Raw genomic sequence first — 19,291 nt, forward strand, 5'->3', positions numbered from 1 at the left:
TTTGGAGTACTGATCTATATACGCAGGAAAACCAGTATTCCTGAAACAGTTTTTGTTGCTAATATAATGGTGTTCTCACATCATTTAATTCTGCAACTATACTAACTTTTGATTCACATCAGACAATTTTAATGAACATTTCAGGCTTCTGTTATGAGCAGGCAGTGATGACTAATCTGTATGATTAAGAAACTCTATAAATTCTTGGCTTATTCATGGTGTCACAAAGAATACCCAAAATAGCTTAAAAGTGATGAAACAGCTAATGTTACTCCAAAACTAGGCTAAATAAGTTAATTAGAAAAAATGTCACATGGGCTTTCAGAATTGTTACGTAAAATGTTTTGCAAAGCCGTTTACAACTTTCGACGTAATTTGAAAACACTGACCTGAAAAACCCAATATAAGTTACTGTTCAACAAACTCCTCCTTGCTTACATGACAAATTCTGCTCGCCTTTGAGGGGATAAATGGTGCAAAGGATATTGAACTCTAATGTCTTATGAACAATCAGAAACTGAACTTGAAAACGCCCAATACATTCTAAATAAAATAAAATTACTGTTATGTTTTGCAAATTGTGCATGGTATGCAACTGAATCATATTTATAGAGAAAAGTTCAGACTGAAACATCTTTAATTACTTTGGACACTACAAGCAAGGACTATAATCACCCATAATTTCAACTGAGTTTTTACAAAACAATATTTAAATGTAAAACACACTGGAATGCTGCCCACATTTGTTTGCGACAAATGAAGAATCTTACAGACACTTATGTTTCAGAGATTCAGGATGAATAAAGGCACACACATAAGAATTCTACCACTGCCCTAACTTCCACCCTCTGTTCCAGTGCGTGCTGCAAGTTCCCTTAGAGGCTAGAGCTGATTAGCATTTGTATTTTAGGATAGACATCCCTTTGGAGGGATTGCATTAAAACCAGAACAGAACCCTTTACTACAGTGTTGAAGCACTGAATCAGAGGTGAAAGCACAGTGTACTGAGTCATTAAAGCACCTTTCCAAATATTCTGGGTTTTCTCAAAAAGTTCCCATCTAAGCAGTGACTAGATCACATACAGAGATAGAAAGTATGAAGAAGAGGAAAGGGAGAGATGTATATTAAGGAAAATTTGCATAAATTAATCCTGAAATTAATCATGGTTTGCTTCTGATTCTTCACACCTAACCACTGTTTGTTCATTGTTTTCAACACATGAAAACTAAAAAGATGTATTATTACTGTCGGCTTACACTGATGTGAAGCCATGCCCTCTTCTCAGCAGCATTTCCCGAATCTTTCTCTAGCTTTGCTTTGATTGCTTACAGGGCTTCCTAATTCAAAACATTTTTATTCAAAGGGTCATTTTCATTTGGACCAGTGAATTCATCCAACTCCTTATCCAGCAGCCAAGGTGGGCCTGTGAAGGGAGGAGCAGGAGAGCATCTGCTGGCAGCAGCACAGCCAGGCTGCCCTGAGCCAAAGCTGGAACTTGCACTTGATACTGCTTTCTATTGGAAACACTCAATCCTCTGTTGCTAAGGTTTGCTTGAATAGTGCAGTATACCGAGCTCTTTAGATATGCTGAAAAGCAGAGAGTATCAGTACATTTCAGAGAATGACATGCATGAGAAAGGAAAATAGAAAAGCACACAAATATTTTTCTCTAAAAAAGCCCCAACAATATTCTCATCAGGAAACTTGGAGGGGAAGATAACTTCTACATCAGATTAAATATCACCAAAAATTCCTAAAAGAGATGTCATTTAAATAGTATCAAAAGAAACATTCAGATTTTTTTTTTAAATTTCTGAAGAAAGGTGAAGATGATTGGGGTAAGAAAACAGCAGCAGAAATACTGAATTTAAAACTGATTTAATAAAAAGTAATATAATGTAAAGCCCTAGAATTTAGCTTTGATTCTGTTCTCCTTGAATCACTGAATAAAACTTGTTTTCTCCACGCCTGGGAACTCCCTAGAATGGGGAAAATCCCAGCGAGATTAGAGTAGGTGTAACCAGCCACTGTCTAGTACATACAATTTACTGGCCTTTCATGATTCTCACAAATGAACAAATACAAAGGAGACAATAGTTCTTGCCTCTAATATAATATAACATTGTGGTGAAAAAGTCTCAGACCTCTTTTAGATCTGGCTTAACATTTTGGTCTAGCCTTGGTCTGTTTTGTCTAGCTTCATTTTGAAGATTTGAACATGTCCTGTGGGAAAGTATCCATAACACAGAGGCAAAAACACCACACTCTTTTCAAAATCTGATATTCTTGACTCATTTATGCTTTCACTCCTTTTAATCATCCCCTAAAATATCTTACTGGGAGGTAGAAAACTTCAAGATTTCTAAAGAGATTACCTCAGGAATTTAGTTAACTCTACCTTGGTTTAAAAATGGGGCAATCTGGTTCTAGGTTTGTAGACTTCCTTCAGATCTTTAATGACTGAAAAAAAATTAAAGAAAATACCTGATTTTTTTCCTTCTATGTTCCTGAACATGACAAGGTTTTCTTTCAAAAAAAGCCCAAAACTTTTCAGACAATTCAAACACTTGAATGTTGCTTGGATGTTTGATGGTCTGAGTTCTCCCTGCAGCCCCCAGTGATGAACACTGCAGAAGCCCTACCCAAGGGGGTACCAGGCACAGTAAGTGACACTTACAGAGGAGCCCTCTGCACAACAGTGAGATGCAAAAGCTTTGCACCATCATCCATTCACAGGGTTTTTTAAAAAAACTGTTTGGTTTTACATCAAAAAGCATTTGTCACCACAACACAAACAAGTGAATGATAAATTGGTGCAAAGCAGCAGGAATCTTTTCAATGAGTTTTGCCATCAGGGAAAACATGTATTTTATGAAACAGAAATATATATAAACAACACATAAATATACAAACTGTTTATATAAGCACATTAATAGCTATATAGATATATATAAATAGACAAACTGGTTTGTAGATCTCATTACTGAGTGGGTAAACAGCTGAAGTGGGACAACTGTAGAAAATCTCTAGCAAGGGAGAAAATTAAATGAATGGCTGTGAATACATGTAGGAGGGCACAAGAGTTATATCTTCTAATATGTACAATCACAGCTTCAATTGAAAAAAGACCAAAACTTGTAACACATAGAATGAGAACAGCTGTCTACAGCTCTTCAAGAACTTCAGTGAATAATTTTGTTGACCCTTTGCCCAGAATCAGATTTTACCTTCCTAGATATTAAAAGATGAAATAAACAGAAAGGCATCCAGATGAATGCCCTGAAGGATTTATGGTAGTACACTGTACTGCATTTCAGTGAAATTATGGTATGACCAAGACATCAAATTCCTAAATTATGTTGTGAATATGAAAACTTCCAACACAAAGAAATTATTTTTTTGACTAATTACCACAAAGCTTTCTCATAGAACAACAAACCTGTAACATTTCCTCACATCTCTAGCAGTTAAATCTGGGGAAAAGGTGGCACAACCTTAATGAGTTCATAATCTGTGGAATGCTTAATTCTGAAGCTGAAGCTCTGAAGAGATTTAAAAACTCAAATGAATCTATCTTCAGATATTTAAGTCTCAGCAAACATTCCATCATTCTTACCAAACATCTGTTTTGTATTTAAGAAAGATTGTGGAAATTTTCAGAATTGCTACTCTCCAGCTTTATTTGCCTCCCACGTTGTTCTTCATTGATGTCTCTCGATTACATTATTTTTGGAATGGCAGTTACGTAATTATTTTCAATGCAATCTGACAGTAATGTTAGAATAGACTGTCTCTGAAACAGGCTGTGCTCGCCCAGAACTGAAGCAGGCTGCCTACAGTTCTTGTGCTGAACAGAACATTATATCATGATGAAATATCATTGCTAAAGCAGAAAAAAACAATACAAAACAAAACAACGTCTGAAAGCCAAGCAAAGAATAATCTTTACATGCCCAAGGACAAATTAAGATAAACAAGACATGTGAACATTAATCTTTTATATACCTCTTAAAAAAGGATTTATCAGACAACAGTGAACAAAGTGGAAATAATAAGGTTGGTTGGACAGGCCACAGGGTGCTTGTTCTTGTCATCATGATTTCCTATATACTGGTAAATCAACAAAGTAATCTGTACTTCTGCTTTACTGTCATACAGAAAACAGGGCACCCCCCATACAAAGTCTTGCTGTCAGTCTTTTTCAGGTAAAAAAAAAAAAAAAAAGAACCCCCCACACATCATTAAGTATTGGCACTTTGCACACAAGTATATTGCGTTTTATAAACTATACCACTAGGACCAACATCACAGATGTGTTTTCACTACAAAGTCATCAAGACTAAGTGTGGTCCAAATACTTATAATTTTCTTCAATAAGATGTTGTTCTAAAAGCTTATAGCCAAGACAGTAATTTTGACAAATATGACATTTGAAAGTCCAGTGCTTCCTGCTGAATCCATACAGGGCATAAATGAAAACTATAATCAAAAGGAGGCATTGGTCACATACATTTATTCAATGTATCATATATAAAGAAAGTAATAAATATATTTAAATATATGTATATTTATTACATGGGAAGAGAAGAGAAGAGAAGAGAAGAGAAGAGAAGAGAAGAGAGAAGAGAAGAGAAGAGAAGAGAAGAGAAGAGAAGAGAAGAGAAGAGAAGAGAAGAGAAGAGAAGAGTTCAGTTGAAAGGGACCTACCTCACCAAGTTTAAATGCCCAGCCACTTCAGGATAAATTTTTGGTCAAGTTTTTACTCTGAAACTATCTTACTGTTGATTCACTGATTTAAAAAAAAGTGTTCTCTGAAGTTCCATCAAATTATAAAGGCATCAACTAAAATCTGGGATTACAGTAACATTAAGGCTTGTGGGGCAAAGAAGAGAGTGTGCAGGGTGTAGGGGGAGTGTGCATGGGCTTCACTGGCCAAGGTTAACTCTACTGTGACAGGCAGGAACTCCCTCCAGGTAAGTCCCTTTACCTTTTTCATAATTTAAGCTCTCTTGGGAGAGGTAGATCCCTAAATATCAAAAGGAAAAGTGGAATTCTGTATAACCCTGGCTTCTGATGCCTACCAATAGACAACTCCCGTGCCTCTATTTAAGCACAGAATTTAATGAGCAACAGGGAATAAAAACTGAAGAAAAATCTGCACATTTCTGCTGCCTCTCTATGGAGTAATATGAGTTCCAGCAAAACTACCAACTACTTTTTTCCAACAGGTCATTTTTCACTCGGTCCTTTCTGGGAAAAAGAAAAAATTAAAATGAATTTTAAAAATGATTGAACAATACTAACAGGATATTCCCAATGAACAATACTAACAGGATCAGACAATTAGAAGAAGGAATGAATATTCAATCTCATTGCTGCTGAGAACATAAAAAATGTCAGTCTTCCCACGAGTACTGAAATTGATCTGCTTTTCCTTTATTTTCAGCTCTGACCAATGACTTTTTTTGCTGCTGTTTATACTATCAAGGTTTATGCATTTTGTATAAACAGGGATCTGAAATAACACAGGAAATACAGAAATGATGGATGGAATAAATTAATGAAAGGGAGTTATGATCCTTTGGACATAAGAGTTATTTTTGAAAGATGAGAGACAGGGAAAGAGCAATACAGAAGAGAAGTGCACTGTAAGAACATGATGTATAAGGACAACAAGAAGAGGTGAAAGCAAATTACGGGAAATTTCATGGTTCAACAATGACGTGCTATTGATGTCGCACAGGAGAAAAAGGGGGAAAAAAGGACTAAATTCAGAAATGGAAAGAAGAAAGAATAAAATACAGAAGAGAGCACATTGATGTATTTGGGAACATTACCACCTTCTTATTTTATAATTAGTTGTCACAAAGATCAAGGTGTTCTATAAAGCTGCACCTACTTTGGCAACATACCAGTGAAAAGTAATTTTGTATTTTCTTCAGACTCCAAGTATATGATACAAGGATCCTTAAGGGAACCTGGATGTCAGCATCAAATAACTTACTGCAGCTTGATATAGGAGCTAACAAGTGGAGCCATATAAAACAAGCAAACAAAACCTTACTGGTAAGCTCCTATGGAAAGAACAGCTCAGACAGCTCCTAGAGGCAACATAATATATAAGTCTGCCCAGAGTGTTTTTACACAAATTTGTTACCATCGACTCTGTATGATTTTTATTGCAGCTTTTGATTTGTGCCAGCAGCTCTTTACTGTCAAGAGTACTAAAATTCACCCAAAGATATTTATGTCTAGAAATGCATCTAGGAAAATGGTTATTTTCATTAACAGTACACCCAGCAAGTAATTCATTAACAAGACAGAATGAAATATTAGTCATACCATTCTGTGTCTCACAAAGGGAGAGAAAATACAATTTTCTCAGTGTTGGGTGTTAAAATCTAGTGCCCAACACCTGACTATTGTGACAAATATTTTCAAAGGAGTTTCTTTAGACAACTTCCCATTTAACTTGTGAATCTTGCACGTCAGACACCTCCAGACTGAAAAGGCAAGAGATGTTTTATTTTTAATGGTTAAAAACAGTTTCCAGTAATAGCAGGACAATAACCAAACATTATAGTAGGACAATAACCATAGATTAGAAATCTGTGGAAGTTATACAGAAAAAGTATTTATTGGGGCTAGAAATTACAGATACTTTCATAACACAACATAATATTCAATGTATATCAGGGATATAGCAGAAGCCCAAGGAACACCCTGCAGTACTGACACTGCAGGTACCCAGTGTATTGCTGCTTTCCAAGCTATTTACTTGGAACTGCTCAGCTGCCAACAACCCTACCGAGAGCAAAAGGCGACAGTTGTGCTCTCTGTAAAGTGGGATGTTACGATGTGAAGCAATGGCCAAATGTTACAGAGCACTACTGAGATAAAATGACATCTTTTTGTAGCACAACTTAACACAAACCCCTTCTTACCCTGATATTGGACAACTGGTAAATAAGCTTTTGTCCAAACATTCTCTTCCCTGATCACAATGATTTTATTTCCTGACCTTTCACTTTCTTCCAACAGAGGTATCAACTCTGGGTTTTCCATAGGCAGATGAGGCCTCAGTAGGAATGCAGAATGATGGGAAAGATGCATGCTCAGGAGGTTGCTGTAACATCACCTGGCTGTATCATCAGCATGTAAGAGCCAGGTCTGTTATGGTATTAACTTCAGTCTCCAAAAAATACATACAATAATTTTGTCTATCCTTTCATGCCAGCCTAGTTCCATTCCAGTGAACGACAATGGGAAAAGGAATTTCTTTCTGCTGTAGACACTCACATGGTAAGAATTTCAGGAAGAACTCTTTCACATCCTAGACTTTCTGTGTAACTGGACACATGCTAGTTTGTATGTACTTAGGGCAGACCATTTTGATTTTTTTTTCAAAATGGTCATACCCAGATTGTTGAAAGAGATATTTTATGAGAGTTCAGTTGTGTTAGGTGGGAAAACAGGCTGAAATGTGCAGAGATGTAGTGTGCTTCTGAAATTAAAGTACATTACCAAAAAATAACTATTGGTTTTGTCTCATGTTCAAATACCCAGACTGATGATGTCCTTTCTCTACAAACATTCATCTAACATCTTTTCCCCTTCTTTTCACGGTCTTTTTGAGGAAAGTCTCCTTCCTTGGCTTAAAAATTCTTAAGTATTTGAAGTGATGAAATAAATTATGTTTTGAGTCCACCACTCTCATCTTGCAGCATTAGCAACTGTTCTAACACCAGACTCTACATTTTAAATGGATGAATTTTCTTTTGCCATTATGGTGTTGAAACTGGCCTCTGCTGTCACCAGCCCATGAGAAAGTATCCACACCCTCAGGAAAGTTCAACAAAGAGATTCAGCTACTGATACCTGGCAAATAGGGCCCCCATTAAAAAGATGAAAAGACTGATGATCACAATTTTTACTTTTGTCGGTAGTGTCTAATAACTTACTGACTTCCAAAGGTGAAAAATGACATTCTAGTGAGAGCAGAAAATTGTGAATCTTTAAGTCAAACATTGAAGTAGCTCTGAATAACAAAACTATAAGGAGTGCCACTGGGCTCAGACAAGTGTTCTTGGCCAGACGAGAGAACACAAGATGGAGTAGCTGATTTTCTTCTCTCATTAGGAAAACATACCCCAATAACGTATCACCTGCTAGGATCAAAATGTTTCTAGATTCATTTACTCCATTACCCAAGTGAACTCTCTAGAGGATTAAGCAATAGTTTCCCAGCCTCACATGGACTAAAGCTAAAAGCTTGGTAAATACTAGTTTTATCTCACAAACCATAATTTTTAATTGCTAACACCCATAGGAAAGGCATAATCCTCCACTGATGATATCATAGTCTACTGCCATGGAAATGACTGCAATATCATAAACACAGGTTTAAGATGACCTCACTTTCATAGGAAAGAGAGACATTTCACTGAAATGTGAATGATATTGGGAATAAACACATAGATACCATCCAGTGAAAAACTCTCTTACTAGCCAGTTAAACTATAGAAGATGGAGACAATAACTAGACTTGCAGCCAAACAGAAATAAGGTTCTCCTGCCCAAACAGAGTGTTACTGCCTATGAACCTTTGAACAGAGAGCCCTCTGAACTCCTGTCAGGGCTCCTCTTTGTAAGTTCACCACACCACAGAGGAGTCAAATCCCTGCCCTGACAGGCGCACAGCTTAACCACAAGAACACGAGCAAAGTAGGGCTATGAGAACCCAGTGTAGGATCTCAGAGCAACGTTGTAGCTGGAATGCTTCCTAGAATAAGTATTTCAGAAGTGGGAGGAAGAGAACTCCACAGTCTCTTGAAGCACACAAAATAACATGAAGTCAGACGCAAATGCAGAAGTACGATCTCAGCGTGGCAAGTGCTGAGCATTTTGGCATCAGCTCAGGAAAAGACATATATTTAACCTTCAGTTCTGAAGTACTCTAAGAGGCGTCCAACAACCCAAGGATTGGAAGCTGAGATTTGTGTGTAAGCTTTGTGCTGCCATGAGTTGGGAACATTGAGTACTATGCTGGACCCCAAGTCGAGATGAGAAAAGAAGCTTGAACTGAGAAAAGGGAGTGGAGAAATGAACAAGGCGATAAAGATCTCACTTAAGAAGAACCTTTTATCTTGAAGGATCTCAAAGCAATTTACAAACTTAAGCAGACCAGACACTGCAGCTGGTAGGAAGAGACAGCTGGGAACTCATTCACGGGAAGGTGCCGTATCTTCCAAAATACTGCTCCTGGGAGAAGACAGCAGGACTAGAACAGTGCTTTTCCCTGAATTTTGCCATGGAGTCATGCAAGAGAATTGCAGAAAGCAAAGAGATAGGCAGAGCTGACAGAAAGAGATGCAGAAAAGCAAGGGCCCTCTGGACAACTGGGGACCTGTCACTGTTAGGACTGTAGTTTCCCTGCTTTTTGTCTCAACTTCAACACTTTAGGTAGACCCTTCACACTTTCTGCAGTAAAACCTTCTGTCATTCCTATTATTTTTGCACCTTTTAATACCTTACTCTAATTCTCTTTACTTATTTCTATCTTTTTACAAAGCAAACTTCTCTTCTTCCTGTCCTCAAATTGCAAAATGTTTTCCCAATGCACAGTAGGACAAATAGTGCTGTTCCTGGTGACTGGGACTGATGTAGGACAGGCTTGACTGTAGTACCACAGGGGGATCCTTTAGCTCTAAAGCACTACTAAATACATACTACTAAAACTTAACTAGATAAACTAGTCTAAAAAACAAGAGGCATATTAGTTATTGCTGAAATGGAATTGCCTCTGGAAGTAAAAGCAGTGCCTAATTACAGTACACAGTAGCACAGGACACAAAATGAAGACACCCAATGAAAGGGTAGGGACATTTCAATTAAATAGAATCCAGAAAGCAACACTTTTGTTGTGCTTACCTTAAAAGACATTGTGTGACCACCTTCACACTCATATTTCCCGAGACTTTTTAAACTTCCACATTTCCATTTAGGAAGGAGAGGAAAAAACCCGTTTTCATGGATAAGAGCCAAAGACAAGGGCTGAGCAGGTGTTCTAGCACCACCAGTCCTTCTCAGAGAGGGCCCACAGCATCCTCTGTGGCACAAACAACAGTTTCTTTCAGAAGGTGCCAGCTGAGATCAATGCTGCACTGTCTCTTGCTTGGGGTTCATAACCTTAGTTGCAAATGCAGCCCTTGTAATGAGTTTAAAAAAGTCCCTGGTGGCCTTGCCCCAGTTATTCTGTGTTAATTTAAGAAGCACCCAAGCAGACATTTTCCCTCCTTTTTCCCTCTTCAATATTTTGACTTTTTTTGTTGGAGGAACTTTGTTGGAAGCTTTTCAAGTCTGGAGTATAACACCAAATACCTTTAACATAATAGAATATTAAACTGTGTCTCACCCTAAAATAAACTATCACTCAGATTTTGCTGGAGGATGACAATTTCATTTCAGTTTGCAGCAATGAAAAGCTTCTTTTGACATGAATGAGCTTGGATCAGGCCCCACATCACCAGTGTTTGGGCCAGTAGAGATACTCAAAAGCTGTATATACACAGAAGACAATTTTCTTACTGAATGCCATTACTAAAGATTTTATCAACTTGATTTTTATCCCCTTTTTCTTTCTGGGCCCCCAAGACACAACTTTCTTCCTGCCACACAGGAGAATGCAAACAGGAATTTCTCTGAACATTTAGGTTCTCTAAAATCAGAGCAGAACAATAAAATGCTGAGCCTGTACATCCTGCATTTAAAATGCACCCAAACTTTGCTAGGTCAGAGAAGACAAGGGGCAGGCAGCACTGGGTCTGAAATCAAGCCCAGATTTTTCACTATTACATAAATGAAACAATTCACAGATGACACATTCTCTCATGCCTTGATGTCTTTCATTGGATCCAAAGATTAATTTCCTCAACTGGACTAAGCTTGTATTCCTTCACAGTTGGGCTTTCCCATGCTGCTGGCAATGGCAGATTGACTAGACTGAGGAGTGGCTGCTGCAGGGGAAGAATTAGAGATAAAAACAAAAACATAAATGAAATGGGTTTGAAGGATTCTAGAACATTTTGCTGCTAGGAGAAGCTGAAGAGGAAAAAAAAAATCAAAACAAGGCAAAAACCATTAAAAGTTGGTGACATGCATGAAAAATGGTGGAAACGAGAACATGTGTGAGATCTGGAAACAAAGCAAAGACAAAAATGAAGTCATATGTGAAACCTCCTCTGATCACTCAAAAGAAACATAAGAAAATTACTTTTTCACATTCCCACAAAAAAAAAAAATCTGTAATTATTGTTCCAATCACTGCACTTCTGAAAAAGAAAGTACAGACATAGTTTTGGATCATGGACGTTTCCAATGTGCCAATGAGCCATTTACTTCAGCACTTCAGCAGACAATAATCACCACTAGAGACTTAAAAGGAAGACACAAAACCCCACTAACAAGATACCTTTGCCATCTGGCCCAAGCAGAGGTTGTGCTCTGTTAGCAAAGAGGATTTGATGTGTTTAGGATGCTCATACCAATGTGCATCTGTCACTGCTGTCCACTGCAGGTCAGCAACACACTACCCTGTACAGAACTCCGTGCTTCCTCTGCCTTGCCTTTCTGTCCTGCCGAATGCTCACAGCCAATCAGTTTAGTATGTGCAGTAATTATCAATGGTGGTTGCTAAAACAGGGGGCCTGGAAGCAGAACTTTTATTTCTACTCCCTAAAGGGAGTAGAAACGTGATGAGAGGAAAGAGGTCGACAGAAAACTAAGACCTGAAATTCTGAACGTTCTACGAAATGCAGTTTTCCACTATTTGGACTGTGGTGTCATTCTCTTGAGTTACACTGAAAGACTGTTGTTGTTGTGACTATCCAAAGACTGTTTTTCTATCTTACATTTTGTTCTATGCTTCTGCTGTTTTCAATTGCCATGCCAAAGTTTCTCCTGTTTATTCTAATTGTTTTAGTGTGTCTGACTCTCATTGGTTTATATGTTTAGTCTTGTCCTGATTTAATATGAATTAAAATGCCAATGCCACGACCAGTCTGCAAATATGAGTCAGAAGAGAATCTATTTAAATAATACTGTGGATGGTACCCATCTGGTTTGATATCTAGATCATATAGAATAATGCTGTTTTTGTTTTCTACTACTATTGCCTGCTATTGCCAATGAAGTGTTGATTGTGATTGTGACCACAAATATGTTTTGCTCCCGGTCCTGTTAAGCCAGAAGAGTGTGGTTTACTGCATGTATGTACGTGAGGTTGTTTTGATCATATGAAGTTCACTTCAGAAAACCCACATTCTGCCACTGCAGCATTACTGGACAATAAGAAAAGAATTTCCAATGAGAACAGTGTTCTAAAAGCAAACCACTGGGGCCCTTCCTTTTAGAAGAATTTTAAGACACGCTAACCCTTCTTCTGAATTTGATTATTTCTCTGAATTACATCTGAGTATCTCTTGTCTACCAAAGGTCCCTGTCCTTCTCTGTCTTGGTCATTACGTAAGATTCAACACATTTCAAACTGTACATCTCCATTTCAGAGAGGTTGCACTCCTTTAAATCACTAGTTTACTGTACAGAGTAAAAACATTATATGCTAATTGATTTTTTTTAATGGTAAATCTGGCTACCATATGTCCAACGGTGGCTTGAAGCTTTTTGGTACCTTGCCTCTGCAGGCCTGGGAATGTTTAACATGTAAAGTCTGCTGCTGCCATTTCAAGTCTGACCCTGAGCTTCTCTCTCACCAGTCAGAAGGCCAAGGTTGTGCCCTTAAGGGCCAACAGGGCACTTCACCAGTTTGATTGTAACACAGCATTGTCTGGCTCTGGCAGAATTTTAATCAATATTATCACCTCCTAAGAAACACAGGCTTTAGTTTTCAGTGGTGAATATGCCCATTAAACACAATGTATACAAAAATGTGTCTGGCCTCCTCTCTGAAACTCACTAATTTATTCAGGCTCCTCCAAATAGGCAATAGGCATTTAACACGATCACTCTTGCCCATGTCTTTTATAAACTGAAACATCAGCACAAATGACAAACTTACAAAACCCTGATACTCCTTCATTCCAGCTGAAATGGACTCTAGCTTCAAATCTGGAATATGTAGTCCCCTCTAAATCCCATATACAAAGACAGTCAAAAGTAATCCTCCTGGAATCTAGTCCTAACCTGACAGTTTTTATATTTCATAAAGCTTGTTTATAGTTTCCTGTTCCACCTAGCCACAATCAAGCCTTACTGCTCAGCACTTTCCGGTAATTTTACCCAGATTTTCCTAACCCAGGATACATTTAAATAATGTCTGCATAGGCACTACATGGAAATTTTGGTCAGATTAAACTCTTGCCAGCTAAATTTAAACACGCTGTTCTTCTTATTTTATTAAGTGCCTGAAGTTCTGTGCTAGTAATGAAAAGAATGAAGCCATCCCTTCTTTTTCACCTGAAGCTGCTTAGTTTATCACTTATAAAAAGCCCTTCACTGCTACTTAAAGCAGAGGCTAATAATGGTGAGTCAGATGCGTACTCGGGATAGCAGCTGTACACTTTAAGAAACCCTCCCAGCTGATTGAAAAGTGAAATGGCTTTTCTTCAGCCACTTAATCTCAGTGAAACAGCATCTGTCACTCCTGCCCATGATGTAATTTCTAGTTACAGTAGGGCCAGTTAATATGCCTTCAAATAAATGACTGCATTTCTATCATATCAAACTTGCAGCCAAAAAAAAAAAAAAAAAGAGTAAGGAGTTTTCTTGTTTATTTAACTGTCAAGAAAAGCCCAAACCTGCAGTTGTCAGCAGTGCTTAAACTGGCAGACAATTTTTTGACTACTTTTTTCCCCACATTTTAGACAGACAGGAAAAGGAATGTCTTGAGGTTAGAGCACCATGTTGTACATTTCAGTGCAACGTCACAAGCCTCTGAGAGCTCATTCACACATAACATCGAGATCAGTGCCACAGTTCTTACTCTGACTTACAAGACAACTACTCTTCTTGGAAAGCTGCCAGTGTGTTCTGCAAATTACACAGAGCATTAAATCTTTCTGACACAGGTTCTATGATTATTAAGGGGTTTCATCATTTCTGCAACACAAGTCCTTGCCTAAGCAGTGCCCACTCCTCAGCACGTTCCTCTAATCACCAATTCTGCACTTTGTTGACCCACAGGCTCTGGTAAAACTGTCTGTTGATAAAGGACATTTTGTTTATTGCAGAATTCCTAGCAGGACAAGCTGATGCAGTCCAGATACACACACTTTAAATCCTATTTTAACCAAGTCTGCATACAGAGCATAGAGATGTGTTTAAAATAGTGCAAATCAAAGACTGATTCACAAGTTTACTGGGACTGACAAGGCCAGCCAGTTCAGGTTAGAATTTGCATCGTGAATTCTTGCAATTTTACTTGAACTCTCCTGTTATTCAGTATAAGCCTGAGCTACTGGAACCAAGAGCTTTTGTGAACTTCTGTACTTCAATTTTCAAAGTTTCCAAACCTCACCTACACACACACACACACACACACACACACACACACACACAAAAAAAAAAAAAAAAAAAAAAAAAAAAAAAAAAAAAAAAAGACAGACAATGAGATCCAAGTATTTAATCTGAAAAGCAAAAAGCTCAGAAAATGAATAAAAATAAACTAAGATATTTATTTTAAACCTTTTAAATAATTTTAAAAGTAGCTTTAGGGTATGGAGCTGCTAAATTTTTGAGGGCTTCCTATATGCACTTCTTGATATGTTTGGATATTAATACCTTGGGAAGCCCTCCCTCTCTCCCCGTTTGCCTCAGTCTCATTTCAAAGTGTCACACAAAATGTTGTATGCAAGTAATCAACTTACAGCCTACCGATTCATGAAGCTAACTTTGGTTTCTTTGCAGTATTAACCTTACTTTCTCTCTTTTTCAGTGGAAACAAGTGTGCTTTGAACTGAAAACGTGTTACGGTTGACCAGCTTTATTTACTTTGATTAAATCGTTTCAGAATCCTTTGCTGATAAGGAGTACCGGAGCTCCAGGTTTCCCGTGCGCGTCCCTACGAAACGCCGCTTCCCTGGCCAGGCCAGCACCGACCCACCCGGCACAGCTGAGAACACAAACACCAGTCTCTCCCCTCCTCTCTCGAGTCACAGACAGATGATCAAAGCTCTCCCCATTCCCACACTCTTCTTTCAAACCACTATTTGCAGCTGACATCACCCGGGCGCAGCCGCCCCCCTCCAGAGTCTCGGGATCCCAGAATGGATGAGGCTGGAAGCGACCACAGCGGGTCACCTGGTCCCGCTCAGGCAGGGTCATCCAGGGCACAGGATCGCATCCACACCGCTCCTGAACGCCTCCAGTGACGGAGACTCCACAGCCCCTCTGAGCAATCTGTGCTCAGTCCTTTCCGCTGCCGCAGCCACGATTCCCTCTGCCCGGGGCCGAGCGCCCCGCCCGCCGCTCCTGGCGCGGACCCCGCTCCTGCCATCCCGGCCTCGGGACAGACGGGACACCCGCCCGGCCCGGCCTACTCGGCAGGCCCGCAGCGCCTGAGCTCCCCGGGCACCGTGCCGCCCTCAGGGCCGCTCCGCCCAGCGCGGGCAGAGAACCCGCATCCAGTACTAACCTGACCAGGTCGGTCATACAGGATCCCACCACCACCACCTCCGCGGCCATGGCGCCGGGGCGGCCCTTGGACCCTGACCCCGACCCGCCCCGGGCCCGCCGCGGCTTCCCGGGTTGCCATGGGCGACGGCCTGGCCGCGGGGGCCTTCCCCCGGCAGGGCTGTCTCTGCCGAACGCCTGCTGTCCCGCCCGACCGCCCCCGTCCCCTCTGCCCGCGCCGCTCCGGCCGCCACCGAGCCCCCGAACCCCGCGCCCTGCGGCGGCACGGCCCGCACAGGCACTCGCGGCGGACGCCAATACTGGGCCGGTGAAGACCCCTCCGGCCCGGGCGGGAGCGGCGGCGGCGGCGCGGGGGGAGCGGAGGCGCGCACGGCGCGCGGCGGGGCGGGGGCGCGCACGGCGGGAGCGGGGGCGCGCACGCCGTTGCCAAGCGGCGAGTTCCGGCCGCCGTAGGTAATGGCGGGGCCGGGACGGGCGGGATGGGGCGGATGAGCCGGGCGGGGAGAGCAGGAGGGAACGAGCGACGCCACAGCCCTTGGCGGGACTGCGGCGGGCGGAAGGGGGCCCGGCCCGGAGGCTGCGGCCCCGAGCCGGCGGGGGCCCGTGTCAGCACCGCCGCTGGGGCGGGCAGGGGCGGGGCGGGGGCAGCGCCGCGGGTGGCGGCACCAGCCGGGGAGGGAGCGGGGCTTGGCCCGGAACGGGAGTGGATGGGCGGAAAGTTCCCCCTCAGCGTGGGGAAGAGTTTATTTACTTTGTGGGTGACCGAGCGCTGGAGCAGACTGTCTGGAGAGGGCGTGGAGTCCTCCCCATCACTGGAGATACTCAAGAACTGCCTGGACACAATTCTATGCCGTGTGCTTTAGGATGACCCTGCTTGAGCAGGGAGATTGGTCCAGATGCCCCCTGTGGTCCTTTCCAGCCTTACCCATCCTGGGATTCTGAACGTTCTGCCGTGCCAGGGCTTAGGTGACTTAATTCGGCGTTTCCCCGGGGTTCCGCAGACCAACATCTCTGCCCGCATTCCCTGGATGTGTCGGGCTCGGCTGTCGGGAGGGCCGTGGGTCCCCTCCTTTCCACACTCACACCCGGACACCAGTTCTGCCACCCGCCCCCAAAGTGGAAACCACATAACCAGCTTGAGAGAGGCTTACACAGGACAGCTCCTGTCACGCCTCCAAGTCTCCATCACAACATTCACCTTTTCCATTTTAAATCTTCTCATAGTCCTCATTATGGCACGGCCGGTGGTGGAAGGTCAGAGTGTGTTGCATCCCGAGTCTCTCCGGTGCCCAAAGCAGAGCTCAGGACTTGATGGTTACTGTGAAACCTGTGTGACACTAGCCCCAAGTCACGGTGATAGACAGCAGAGGATTCCACTGTTAGTTTGTTTGCTCCTTCCAAAGGTTTTGTTTCGGGAAGGAAGCAGTCCAGTGAATTTTGTTTTTCTTAATTCCCCTGAGTTTGTTTGTATTCAGTTTCTAGTACTGTGGGAAACTTCAGCTGAGGGAAAAAAAAATGTATGTGACAGCTGAAACTTAGGAAAATGGTACAAACCGTGTTCTAGTTTGTAAAGCCCTTTGTTTACAAAATAAATCAGTGAGTTTACTTGATAGCAACCCTTTAAGTGCTGTATATCTGGCTTGTTAAATAGAAGGTACTATGATTTTTAAAAATGATGCAATAAATACAGAAAAATGCCTAACAGTCATTTAAACCATGTTTTGACAATATCTGCAAATTTTATTAACAAAAAGATAAGGAATCTCATTTTAAAGTTCATTTTGGGAGGTGCATCTGTTCAGCTGTGATCACCAGGTGTATCACGTCTTGCAGTTTCACCCTCATAACACAGTCCACTTAAAATGTGTCATTATCAGAACCAATTCTGAAATCTTCGTGTATAACTTCAGGATTGCTAGAAGGATAGCTTGTTGTTCAGTATGTTTTCGTGGTTTAAGAAGTTCTTAATTTCATCAGCCCAGCTGCCCCCTGCTTGAAATTGCTCTTCCCTACAGCAGGGCTGGAGACTGAATTATGTGCCCTGTTGTAGCCACTCTTGTGCAAAGTATTTTAGCTTAGCTAATGTTTATTAGCAGTTCAGTCTAAGCCATTGAACTTAGCATTGAAATATGTCAAGCATGGGCTTGTGTTCCCTAGGTCCCTCTGGGGAAGAACAAAGGTGAGTAGGCAGAAATTTTTAGCAGAAAACTAGCAAACCAGAGGTAGTATCTTAAATTGCTGTAGGTGTTTGCTAAACAAACTTAAGTTGTTCCATTGTCAATTAAACAAATCATATATGAGAACGCACTATGTGTCAGGGCATGGATACTTAATCTTCAGCTTCTCCACTGCCATAAAATGTAGGAGCCAGTGTATTAAAGATAATTACTGTTTTTAGGAAGTCTTACTTTATTAGTCTTTCTGTTTGCCTTAAAGTGCCTGGCCTTTGCTTTATTAAGATACATTCTGAATATCTAGGACAAACACTCTTCAGCGTTGCTTCCTGCTACTCCAGTGTGAATGGCTTTCATGAGAACAGAATGTGAAATTTAACGTTGCAGAGATTTAGTAGATTCTGTAGAATATCCATTAGTTGCTAATTAATGCTTGTAAACTGAGTGTGAGAAACAACAGAAAATTGCAATTATTGCCACGACTTGTTCACACTCTAGTTATAGAACACTTACTAATACAGCAGTCCATATGCAGCCTTTTTAAGAAAGTGAATGCAGTGTGTACTAGTGTTTTCCAATTAAATGGCTATTTTTAAAAATATTTTTATAATGCTGAGGGCTTATGTATGAACTCTTCTGTCCCACTTATCAGTGGCAAGTTCATGTTACCTTCAGTCATTTACAGCCTTTTTTTTTTTCAAAATGACCAAGTTCAGCTAATTTTCATAAGAAGCTCTGTGCCTCAGAATGTGATCAGGCACATTAACATTCTAATGGGCTGGTTGCCCTTCTTTTCTCCCACTTCTCCTACCACAGTCTGTTGTTGTCCACGTACTGTAGTCTGTGTGGTCCAATGACTTAAAATGTGTGTATGCTCAGTTTCTGCATTTCACCTAGAAAGCAACAGGTTCCTGAAGTGTGCTAAATTAATGGCCTAATTGATTTAGCATAAGGTCTTGCAATTGCAAGCACTTCTGAACAAGCTGTGCTTCAAATGTGTGTACCTCAGCTTCCTGATCTGTTATGTGAAAGAAGATTAAGATGCCTTTCACAGTGTGGTGATACCACTGGAAGAGAAGCAGTGTTAGCTTTTAAAAGGCATCATGGAGTCCTGTAAATTGCTACCTAATGAAGGAGTATAAAAGTAATGCTGATTATAGGCACACTAGTACTTTTAGAAATTGCAGGTGAGAATGCAGAGGTATTAAACCCCTGGGCCCATTGCAGTTAATGTAAGTTCCACTGATTTCAGGCGAAGCAGAACAAGTGTGACTTGTCAATTACAGACTGACTGGGAATGCCCACAAGAAGGGCTGGGCTGTGAAGTGTCAGAGTGGCCCTCAAGTTTATGTCTCTTTCTCAGAGGGATAGGGCCTTAATTAAAGGTGCCTAGGACATAATTCTGGCTTTATGTTGATGCTGAATAAGCAGGCTTCATTGACTGTTGCAGAGGTGGGAGGGAAAAAAA

General features: G+C 41.0%; 2 protein-coding genes across 4 annotated transcripts in view; one reads left to right on the plus strand and one right to left on the minus strand.

Annotated features, from left to right (window-relative positions):
• RBKS (ribokinase) overlaps positions 1-15,762 on the minus strand; it is a 71,732-nt gene extending 55,970 nt beyond the window's left edge. For all 3 annotated transcript variants that reach the window (XM_083857088.1, XM_083857087.1, XM_083857089.1), the window contains exon 1: positions 15,651-15,762. In XM_083857088.1, the coding sequence (XP_083713214.1) occupies positions 15,651-15,700 (50 nt within the window). In that variant the 5' untranslated portion in view covers positions 15,701-15,762. The remainder of the gene's footprint in view (positions 1-15,650) is intronic.
• Positions 15,763-16,057: 295 nt separating this feature from the next.
• The window catches only part of BABAM2 (BRISC and BRCA1 A complex member 2), a 162,505-nt gene continuing 159,271 nt past the window's right edge, over positions 16,058-19,291 (plus strand). The window contains exon 1 of the mRNA XM_083857094.1: positions 16,058-16,102. The gene's annotated coding sequence lies outside the window, so the exon portion shown is untranslated. The remainder of the gene's footprint in view (positions 16,103-19,291) is intronic.

Source organism: Zosterops lateralis (genome assembly GCF_965231275.1).
Source record: "Zosterops lateralis genome assembly, chromosome: 3".
NCBI lineage: Eukaryota > Metazoa > Chordata > Aves > Passeriformes > Zosteropidae > Zosterops > Zosterops lateralis.